This window comes from Bufo gargarizans, chromosome 2, assembly GCF_014858855.1.
Source record: "Bufo gargarizans isolate SCDJY-AF-19 chromosome 2, ASM1485885v1, whole genome shotgun sequence".
Classification (NCBI taxonomy): Eukaryota; Metazoa; Chordata; class Amphibia; order Anura; family Bufonidae; genus Bufo; species Bufo gargarizans.
In genome coordinates, this window is record NC_058081.1 from 111,318,395 (window position 1) to 111,330,730 (window position 12,336).

The window sequence follows — 12,336 nt, forward strand, 5'->3', positions numbered from 1 at the left end:
CATCCCAATTTCGGCCAAAATCAGCTTTTTACCCTATAGAAAACCGAGGTCCACATCTGGAGACGTTCTACAATATGGTTCTCACAGACCTACGTAGAATTGTAGAAAATAATAAAATACCCACTCACAATTTACTTTTTCACCAATGAAAAGCAATCAAGTCTATAAATTCAAACAAGAACATGGTCATCAAGAATGCCGACAAAGGAGGGGGCATTGTCATTATGGATTCCTCATATGACCTTGAAGCAACTAGGATATTATCAGATCCAACCTACTATGAAAAATTAAGTACAGACCCCACAGAAGGTTTTAAAAAATCATTATTTACACCGATTGACCAGGGCCAGAATGACACTATCCTCACCAAGAGTGAAACCAAATTTTTGAAGATCCATCATCCTTCCAAACCATATTTCTATTACCTTCCAAAGATCCATAAATTAATCACCAATCCGCCCGGTTGACCTATTATTTGTTATCGATTCCTTGACTTCAAATCTATCTGCATATATAGACCATATACTTCAAAAATACATCAATTATCTGCCTTCATATCTGAGAGATTCCAGTCATTTAATCCCCTTATTACAAGAATTTAAGTGGGAGTCGAACCATGTTTTGGGTCACCATGGATGTTTCATCTCTTTATAGCAATATTGTTCATAATTTGGGCTTGGAGGCAATTGATCGTTTTTTATTGGCGGATTCTTATCTTCCACAAAAACAGAAAACATTTATTTTAGATGCAATTAGATTTATATTAGAACATAATTACTTTCAATATAAGTTCGCCCCCTTTGCCTTTGAAAAAGATATGGGACTCCTTGAAACCTTAAAAAACACTTGTGAGAGATCTTAATTCCAATCAATGGAATTTAACCTTGACTGCCCATATAGACTCTCAAACAGTGACATTTTTAGAACTTGACCTTCTCTCTAGAGATAACTGCATCAACACTAGTACCAACTTTAAAGGGGTTGATGCAAATAGTTATTTGGACTTTCGCAGTTGCCACCACAAAAAGTGGAAATGTAATATCCCTTATGGCCAAATGGAGAGAGTGAGAAGGAACTGTTTTGATAATACAATACTTAAGGATCAATTGACGATCCTACAGAACAGATTTCTCGATAAAGGCTATCCGTCAGGCCTCATTAGTGATGCAATGGATAGGATTATGACAGAAAGTCAAGGCAATTTGTTTAAAACCTTGGGAGCAAAAAGAAAATAATGGACAATACCGTTCAAACTTCATCACCAGATACAACTCTGACCATAATCGTATAAAACAAACCTTAAAAAAGCTTTGGCAAGGATCCTATTATAAGCCAAGATCTTCCCAAACAGTATAACATCTCGAAGAGCTCGAACCTTAAAAAGCTATCTGGCTCCTTCCTGTCCCAAGAGTATAAATTCACCAACAGAGTCTATACTTAATGTTAATCATGATAGTGAACCAAAAAAGGGCTTGTACAGATGCGGCTCTAAACGCTGCAAATGTTGTGAAATAATCTCTTATGAGATCGATGATGTATTTTGTTATGAATAGCGGAGAGGCCGTTAGGTTAAAACATCATATGAATTGTGGCTCGAGCAATATAGTATACATGCTACAGTGCCCATGTGGGCTACAATATATAGGCCGAACTACGCAGCCATTAAGGGAACGGCTTAGGGTACTTTCACACTAGCGTTTTTCTTTTCTGGCATAGAGTTCCGTCCTAGGGGCTCTATACCGGAAAATAACTGATCAGTTTTATCCCCATGCATTCTGAATGGAGAGTAATCCGTTCAGGATGCATCAGGATGTCTTCAGTTCAGTCTTTTGGATTGTTCAGGAGATAATACCGCAGCATGCTACGGTTTTATCTCCGGCTAAAAATCCAGGACACTTGCCGGAATGCCGGATCTGGCATTTTTTTCCCATAAAAATGTATTCCCATAGAAATACTGCAATGCCGGATCCGTCCTTCCAGTCTGCGCATGCGCAGACCGAAAAAAAGGAGCGAAAAATAAATGCCGGATCTGTTTTTCCGGATGACACCGGAAAGACGGATCCGACATTTCAATGCATTTGTAAGACGGATCAGGATCCTGATCAGTCTTTACAAATGCCATCAGTCGGCATACGTTTTAACAGGCTGCCTGCCGGATTCCTCTGCCGCAAGTGTAAAAGTACCCTTAACCAACATCGCTCAAATATCAACCGGCAATATCTCAAACATACTGTATCAAAACACTTTAAAGATCATAATAGCGACCCTAGCTTTCTAAAACGGACACCAATCGATAATGTACCAAACTCCTTCCAACAACTTTGTAGGAAGGAGATGTATTGGATTTTCCACTTTAATACACTAACCCCGTATGGACTAAATTAAACACTGGATTATACTAATTATTAGGAGTTCTATAGATTTTGAGTTTTTAGCAGGGTCATATGGTAGATACCACTCAGTTTTTTATTTACTATTGCTTCACTAATGTATTTAATAATCATGAAATTTGTAATTATTTTATGAAATTTATGAAATAGATAGGGACATTTTATAAAATCATGAGCGTTGCAATCATTTTATGAAAGTGATATGGACAAAGAATTATTTATTCATTTGCATGTATATTTATATATATGTGTACACTTTTTTTTTACATATTTGTCCATTTATTCATGTATTTGGACCCTTATTTTATTCCCATACTTTTATACACTAGCACAGTCCTTTCTTATATTTACTAATACTTTGTTTTTAGGCACCAATATCTATTACGTTTGTGTTTGATCATCTACCAATGTAATTATTCAGTTCCCATATTTTGTCATCTATATCAAGTGGTGCGCTCCACTCTGGAACGCACGTTGGCACAACAGACCTCTGGGACTGCCAGCCACACCCCCTTAGAAACTTCCCTTTCCGTGCACAGTGTGTTATACGCTGGGGCGTGCAACATCCCGGCACTGCCAGAAGTGAAAAGAGCGAACCGGAAGTGAGTGTAGCGCGCACCTCACTCGAAACACTGTCTCCACAGATGTAAATAGGTGATTCAAATTACCTATTTCTTACCAATAGTTAATTATTATTACATTCTGAATGATTTATTTCACTGGAATATTGTCACAAACAAATTAATATAATCATGATTTCCAGGGTGGAACGCATTGTGCACTTCCGGTCTGGAAGTCATGTGAGTCTGGTATGTCTATTTAAACATGCATTTTAGTGATCATTTTTATTGTATGGTCCTGAAACGCGTTGAGCTTGACTTTAATAAAGCACCTTCGTTCATTAAGTAGTCCTCCGGTCCATCATCTGTTAGGACACAGTGTTTTGATATCTACGAGCGATCTCGGTGAGGAAGGTGAGGGTGACAAGTGTCATGAATTTATCTTGTACACCACCCTCCCTGGAGAAATAAGTGGCATATCCTGCAGTAAAAATATTTATATATATATTTTTAGTACTTTGTGCATGATATTATTATCATTGCTTTTTAACTTCATTGGGATCTTACGGTAATTTTTCACTATATACACTTTCCTAGTGTATCCTACACTTTCTGGCGCCCCACACATCTTTGTCTTAACATATATATGGTGTGCCAGGCATTGTGAAATTATGATGAGCAGCATGTCACTACAATCACACTTAGACTAACGATGTCCCAGCATCAGCCACTGTGATAAATCGCACGGTTAGACGGTATTAGTAATCTGTATCCCCACTGTCTCCTGAGATAGTGCCCGTTCTGAAAGTCGGACAGAATGTTGGCGCACAGAATTCTGGTGTAAAACAGGCAAAGGATTTAACTTGCTCCAAGTGCGACACAATCGGTAAACCTGCCCCTATGTGCTTGCCACACTAATCCTGTGACAAAACGTTTAGCAGCACAAGTCTCACAATTTCATGTCTAACAATAAAAATGCCTTTTTTAGCTGTTCGGTCGAGAACCAGTTTTTTGGACTGGTTTTACTAAAAGAGATTTATCAAAACTGGCGCAAATGAAAAGTGGAGGAGCTGCCCCTAGCAGCCAATCTGATGTCTTTTTAAATATGAAATAAGCTATCTGAAAAGTTAGATCTAGCATCTTACTGGTTGCTATCGGCAAATGTTCCACTTTAATCAGTACTGATAATCAGCCCAATAATCCATAGGTAATGTAACATATTTTTTCCATGGTGTCCAGAGGTGCTATGGATCAATCTTTTTTCTTTATGCTCAGATCATTTATATTACAGTTAAACCGGTTTAACACAGTTTTTTTATTTTATTTTTTACACATTTTTAAACCCCTTAAAGGGAACCTGTCACCAGGATTTTGTGCATAGAGCTGAGGACATGGGTTGCTAGATGGCGGCTAGCACATCCGCAATACCTAGTCCCCATAGCTCTGTGTGCTTTTATTGTGTCAAAAAAACGATTTGATACATATGCAAATTAACACAAAAGAGTCATATATTACTTGTGTGACCAGAGAAGAGTCATATTTTCAAGCTCTGACTCATCTCTGCTTAATTTGCATATGTATCAAATCGGTTTTTATACACAATAAAAGCACACAGAGCTATAGGGACTGGGTATTGCGGATGTGCTAGCGGCTATCTAGCAACCCATGTCCTCAGCTCTATACACAAAATCCAGGTGACAGGTTCCCTTTAAAAGGGGTTGTCTCACTGCATTCATCATGTACAGAAAAGTTAATACAAGGCACTAATGTATAGTGATTATCCATATTGCCTCCTTTGCTGGCTGGATTCATTTTTCCATCTCATTATACACTGCTCCTATCCACCACTGCAACACAAATACAAGGTGGCGGGTACGGGAGCTGCTGTGCATGCGTCGCTTTTTCCTATAGTGGGCACGGCCGCCTCTGCTGGACTGCAGCGTGGTCGTAACCCCTGGATATGAGCAGCGTGATGGAAAAATAAATCAAGCCGGCGAAGGAGGCAATATGGATAATTACAATACATTAGTAAGTGCTTGGTATTAACTTCTTTTTTTCATTGTTACATTTGAAAATACATCCCCCCCCCCCCCCCCAATCAATCTAGCTGTATTAGGGCTTATTTTTGCGGGAGGAGTTGTATTTTTCAATGGCACCATTTTGGAGTACATATAACTTTCTGCAAGACCCAGTAACGTAACACATGGTGCAGCCAAGTGACTCATGTCCAACAGGGTGTTGAAACATTGAGACCGGAGCACGTCAGTGGAGTCGGGGGTCCGAAGAAGTTGGAACCCAGCAGCAGGGAGAAGGCAAGAATCATTCCCTCCGAAAGGTCCAGGGATGTCTAGCAGAAAGGGCCCCTGAAGGTGAACAACCCCTTTAATCAGGGCTGGACATAGCACTGCTGCTAGGGGGCCTGGGCCTTAATGGATGCAGCAGTTGCTATTGATGGGTCATAGATTGTAAGCTCTTGTGAACAGGGCCCTCATTCCTCCTGTTCTATTTATTGACATGTCTGTTGCTAAGGCCATTTGTACATGAGCCCCTGAATTGTAAAGCGCTGCGGAATATGTTGGCGCTATATAAATAAAGATTATTATTATTATTATAATAAATGGCTGGGATCAGAGTTATCTGCAATCCCATAATAACAAAACGGTATGGCATTTCTAATGAAGACAGTTTGCAAAGTTGCTTTGTTTTTCATATTAGATGACGTTGAGCAATGAAAAAATGGTTGGGAGGTGAACAGAACATCTAGTGACATAATAAACAGCAGGGAATGTTACCTCCACCTGGAACAGGTCCTTGGGAACATCCCTCAGAGCATTGTCTGAAAAGTCTACTTCAAGCAAGTGATTCCTCCAGAAGATAGTCAGGTTATCTGGGATAAACTCAACACAATTTCTAGAAGCTTTACAGTATTTCTGGAAGAGATAGAGATAGAGGCCTTGGTAAACCCTGATATATAGTTACATTCTAAAAATACAGGTGAAACTCGAAAAGTTAGAATATCGTGCAAAGTTTATTTATTTCAGTAATTCAACTTAAAAAGGGGAAACTAGGGTTGGGCATTATCAAAAATATTCAGAAGATAATGATATTAAGAAATTTATCGTGTTAACGATATATATCGCGATAAATACCCGTTTAAAAAAAAAAAACCACAAGGAGACGCTACACTGTACGGGGGCAGCCACAAGGAGACGCTACATTGTACGGGGGCAGCCACAAGGAGACGCTACACCGTACGGGGGCAGCCACAAGGAGACGCTACACCGTACGGGGGCAGCCACAAGGAGACGCTACACCGTACGGGGGCAGCCACAAGGAGACGCTACACCGTACGGGGGCAGCCACAAGGAGACGCTACACTGTATGGGGGCAGCCACAAGGAGACGCTACACTGTATGGGGGCAGCCACAAGGAGACACTATACTGTATGGGGGCAGCCACAAGGAGACATTATACTGTATGGGGGCAGCCACAAGGAGACGCTATACTGTATGGGGACAGCCACTATGAGACGTTACACTGTATGGGGGCAGCCACAAGTAGACGTTACACTGTATGGGGGCAGCCACAAGTAGACGTTATACTGTATGGGGGCGGCCACAAGGAGACGTTATACTGTATGGGGGCCTCAAGGAGACGTCATACTGTATGGGGGGCCACAAGGAGACGTCATACTGTATGGGGGGCCACAAAGACGCCATACTGTATGGGGGGCCACAAGGAGATGTTATAATAAAGTCTTGTGGCCACAGGCCACCATACATACAATAATACTTTACGATATACTTTTACCGTGGCTGCCTCGCTTGTGTGCTCCGATTCTGAAATGAGATGTCGGTGGGCGGAGATTTGAATATGGGAGCAAGGAGGAGGGAGAGCCGGGGGTGGCCCGCTGCGGGAAGTAGTAAGTTTGTAATTTTGTCATCAGAGCACCGGAGCGAGGTAGCCGCAGGATAAGTCTCTCCAGAGACACCCAGTACTCACACAGAGTTCGCCACATACAATAGAACCGGCACAGGTGGGTGACGGACGGTGATGTCAGATGGTGGGTGGAGTCTTGACTAAGGGTGGCGGAGCAAGAAGGAGCCAGGAGCGAGTGGAAGTAATGTGTTACTCAGCGCTATGCAAGGTGCAGGGGCGGGCGAACGCAGATTTAGATGCGGTCAGTGCACATGACAGCTTCGATGACGTCACAAAATACAGCGGTAATTAGGAAACAGCGATATTGCCATATCGACGTTTTTTAATACCGCTGTATATCGTGAACACCGGTATATCACCCAACCCTAGGAGAAACTAACATATGAGATAGACTCATTACATGCAAAGCGAGATATTTAAAGCCTTTATTTGTTATAATTTGGAAGATTATGGCTTACAGCTTATGAAACCCCAAAGTCACAGTTTTGAGGTACCCTTTGCTCAGGGAGTATGGAATAATTAGCTGACTAGAGTGTGACACTTTGAGCCTAGAATATTGAATCTTTTCACAAAATTCTAATTGTAAGCTGCATTAATGCAATTCCTTTTAATTTGTATTACTGAAATAAATGGACTTTTGCACAATATTCAATTTTTTTTAGTTTCACCTGTATATGCCAAACAGAGGGGAAATAAGTTACAAACACAGGATGACATATGCTATATCTTATGTCATAAATTCTGAAGTGTTAAAGGGGTTTTCCGAGACTTTAATGCTGATGAGCTATCCTCAGGATAGGTCATCAGAATCTGATCGGTGGGGGTCTGACACCCGGAACGCCCGCCAATCAGCTGTATGAGAAGGCAGCAGGTAGCGCTGTGGTCTCCTCGCTGCTTTCCCTAGGCCACTGATGACCCGTTCCCGTAGAAGGGAATGGGGCTGAGCTGCAATACCAAGCACAGCCACTACACAATGTACGGCGCTGTGCTTGGTAAGTGCCTCCTTAAAACAGCTGGTCGGCAGAGGTCCCAGGTGTCAGACCCTCACGGATCACATATTGGATGACCTATTCAGACGATAGGTCATAAGTATTAAAGTCTTGGAAAACCTTTTTAAAAGGGTTTTCCGATATTTTTAAACTGGTAACCCATGCTCAGGACAGGTCATCAGTCTCTGATTGGTGGGGGTCTCACACCTGGGACCCCCGCCAATAAGCTGTTTGAGGAAGCTGCAGTACGCACTGGAGTTCCAGTGAACACCACTGCCTCTTCGCAGCTTACCAAGCTCTGAGCTGAGCCTAGGCCAAGTGACCTCACCGAGCTAGGCCAAGCTGCAAGAGCGTCTCTGCCTTCTCAAACAGCTGTTGGACCCCCACAATCAGATATTGATGACCTATCCAGAGGTCATAAGTTAAAAAAAAGTCGGAAAACCCCTCTAAATAATATAATATACATGTGCATTGGTTTCTGTTCTCACTTACAAGCGGGCAGGCCCAGGGCTCCGGGAAGATTTTGAGCTTATTACCAGAGACATTCAAACTCCTCAGAGACTTGAAGCAATGCAGGACGGAGGAGGGAAGCTCAGAGAGCCTGTTGTCAGACACATCTAGATCCTGTAACCTCCGCAGACCAATCCAGTTGATTCCTACAGATAAAACATTTTGTAGATGAGGAGAAAATTCATCCATTTATATACTATAAGTGCTGAATGTGACTTCAAAATCCTTAAAAAGGACTGGACTGATCGGCTCTTCCGACATTCCTGCTTTAGTAAGCACTTGTGTCCTCTGTTACTGCTCCTATAAAAAGTTCTGAATAAAATGATAACTGGGTGTTACCAGTGGGGGGGTCTCTACACATTCTCACACTATCCAATCAGTGTTGCCAGTGACAAACTGTCTAGGGATACGCCCCTTTAACAAGGGGGCTGGGGGGGAGTCAACAGGATGTTGATATTGGCTCACCAGGCAGATGAGGTGCCAGCCGTGGAGCAGCAGAGACCAGGTAAGTATGGTCACCACTGCAAGTCGGCCACTCTGAGAGGTCTGATTTAATGTGGGATAACCCCCTTAATATTTCCCTGCTTCACACTGAATTGGTAAGCGCTCTCGTTTATGTTTCATACCAATTCAGGCGTAAATAATATTGGTAAAAACGTAAGGTTCTAAGGTCAGGACCTCAAAATTATACAATGATAAGTGGTGTTACAAAGGCGCTGCTTATCTCTTCCAAAATAAACTGTCACAGAGTGTACCCTCGCCTCTCTCTTTAAAGGGGACCTGTCACCTCTCCTGACATGCCTGTTCTAATAGCTCATGCAGTAACAATTCTGGAGCATCTATTGTTATTATTCTATAGTGTGCCATTTCTTTTATTATTCCTGCTAGAAGTTTATCAATGAATTGCTAGCAGTCTGCAGTAACGTTACCAGTTGGGGCATGTCTCTCCATAGACTGACAATGGCAGCCCTGACTGGATAAAGTCAGACTGTGCGTGGACCCCCCCCCCCCAACTGGTTACCACCCCTCTGTACCCTTACTGCAGACTGCTAGCAATTCATAACTTCTAGTAGAAATCCCAGAGGAATGGCACAACATAGAGCCATAAGAATAGATGCCCCAGAATGGTTATTAAACGGGGAATATATGAATCTATTAAAACAGGCAGGTCAAGAATGATGAAAGGTCCTGTTTAAGAAGAGGTTCTGCAGCAGCTGCAGCGCATATTATACATTTCTGTATCCCTGCTACTGAAAAACATCATGCACACTACTTCAGATGCTGTGGACCATCTTTTATGGTCTTTCATATCAGTAGTGGTCAGAGTGGTTACAGCAGACGAAACATTATCCCATACATAGTCATAATTAACCATTATATAACTTTTGGGTTGAGTAAAGAAAATACAATTTTCTTTAGGTGCCCGTCATAAACCTAGAGTAAGTCCATACCATCTTCTTTAAATAGATTCACCAAGTAGTTCTTAGATGCAGAGAGTTTCTGCAGGCGACTCAGATGAAGGAACCCAGGGGGCAGACATGTCAGCTTGTTACTAGAGACGTCGACTTCAAGCAATCTAAAGAGAACGGGGACATAAAGATCAGTCCCAAAGCCAATCACAAAATGTGTTGTGTCCAGAATGTAATCCCATACAGACCTCGTGCAGATGATTTCCTCTGAGCTTTGGACACTGGGTAGATCAGATAGCTGGTTGTCACTTAAATTCAACTTTTGTAAGTTGAGAAGCCCCCAAGGAACGACTGATGGAAGGGAAGCCAAGCAATTAGAAGAGATATCCAGCTCTGTTATCTGGCAGGAGATATCTATAAACCAATCAAGATCTACCCAAGGCAGGCGAAGGCTGGACCACCTCACACAGATGCTCTGCAGAGAGACCACACAGCGTTGCTCCATTAGTACAAAGATACAAACTTTGCATATCTACTGCTTTAAATTTAGCTCAGTTTTTCCACGTTCCATGAAATTAAACTTGTCTAGTGATGTTTTGAATGAACAATAAGTATATGGAATCAGCTAGATTTCGGCATGAACATGAGAAAGCCATCAGATCTGGTTATCTATGTTACACTGACTACTAATTCCCTGAGAGAGAGCTTTTTCTTTGAAAGGGGTTGTCACCCCTGTCCACATACCCCATCAGGACCTGCCCTGTTAGCCAGAAGAGGGAGCCGCACACAGAGTATTACATGGTGGGGTATTCATTTGAATGGCAGCACTTTCTACTACATTGTGTGGTCAGATGTGCTATCCCCAGAAGATAACACCTGATCGTTGCGGCTTACAAAGTTTGCCAGAATTATTTAACCCTCCATATATTTCAAAACACCACAGTCTTCCCATGATAGGTAGAAAGAGCAGAACTCTAGAAAGGTGTCTCTAGGTCTCCTGTACTCTGTATAGAAAGCCTCTGCGAAAATGCTCCTTATGACTATAATATCTGTGGAGCAAGGCATCTGTATAGAATATGGGCGCCTAAAGCCATGTCAACAAGTGGTGAATATACTGCAATTTTGAAAGTTGACTCTGCACCAAAGATCCATCACAGATTAGAGTACAGTGCAGTAAAAATTCAGATTTCAGGGCACGGTGCAGGCGTGAGGTGTATTTCATATAACGTACCATTAAAGAACAGCTGTCACCTTGATCAACCCTATTAAACCAAGCATACCGCCTGGTAGGGTGGATCACGGTGATAAAAAAAAGCCCTTTCTGCTATCAGTATTACTGATGCAAAATTCTTATTTTATGTCATATGTAAATGAGGTTCCCCGAGCAGCGAGGGTCTGGCCCAGCCCCTTGGAGCACCTCTCCCTGTTGGCACATTGTTTAGCATCCTCACTTCACACATGCCTGGCCTTAAAATCTTGTGAATGCACCACTGGCAGTACGGCTCATGTGCAGTGAAGATCTCAGAGCAGGGGCAACCACAAGAGATCTTCGTTGGCACTTGTGCAGGATTTCAGGGTCGGGGATCAGAGCAGTGAGGATGCCTGGCCCTGTCCATGTCACCGAGTGGCAACAGTGATGACAGGGAGAAGCAGAGGTGAAGCGTGCTCCGAGGGGCTAGGCCAGCCTCTCTGTGCTCCGAGAACCTCATCTGCATATAAGTAAAAATAAGAATTTCTCTGCATTGGTAATACGGATTGCTCATATTAGTCACAATGATCAACCCGATCAGGCAGTATGCTTCGTTTAATAGGGTTGATTATAGTGACACATGGTCTTTAAGAAGACTTACAACATACAGAGCACTAGTTTTAGGCATTCTAGTCTCTCATGAGAACAGCTTCTTTTCTCCATTTAAAGGTTCTGTTCACAATCGGGATATTGATGCAGCCCAGAATGGACGCCAGTGTCTGTATTTTTGTGTATTAATGATGTCCATTATTACTGCCTTGTCTTGTCTTTTTTAGCTCGCCGTGACAGACACACTTTGCCACGACCCTTTACACCCTGCTGTGAAAAGGCAAACAGACGCTACAGTGAATATAAACTAACGGCGGACATTAGGGGAAGTGAACTTACCGCACTGTCTGGGACTTTCCTTACTTTCAATGTACAAGTCTATTTTTAACAACTTCACTTGTGTCTTTGGTATTAGAGTCTTGATGAGAGGACTTAAAGGAATTCTCCAGAACTATGTAAATTATGTTTATTTCACCAAAATCCAGGAACTGCCCACACTTTCCAATTACACAAGTATTTTGATGCAGTTTTTTTAGCCAATGCCAGAAGGAAGAAATATGAAAGCGCCCATACACGTTAGAGCAGTCGGGTGAACATGCCAATTCCAGCAGGACTGTCGACTATCATGTGAATGGGGGGGTGTCAACTAAACCCCAGAGGGATGGAAGGGTCGGAAATGCTGAATTTCAAAATTCACCACATGGGAGATAAGTCTTTAACAGAGGTGCCTGGCCGTGGGTT

The 12,336-nt window shown here is 42.3% G+C and overlaps 1 protein-coding gene across 1 annotated transcript in view; it reads right to left on the bottom strand.

Moving 5' to 3' along the window:
- The window catches only part of LRRK1 (leucine rich repeat kinase 1), a 121,139-nt gene that overhangs the window by 48,908 nt on the left and 59,895 nt on the right, over positions 1–12,336 (bottom strand). Inside the window, exons 7-10 of the mRNA XM_044279409.1 lie at positions 10,046–10,272; positions 9,840–9,964; positions 8,371–8,534; positions 5,743–5,880 (exon numbers count right to left, since the gene is read on the bottom strand). Of these exons, the coding sequence (XP_044135344.1) occupies positions 5,743–5,880; positions 8,371–8,534; positions 9,840–9,964; positions 10,046–10,272 (654 nt within the window). The remainder of the gene's footprint in view (positions 1–5,742; positions 5,881–8,370; positions 8,535–9,839; positions 9,965–10,045; positions 10,273–12,336) is intronic.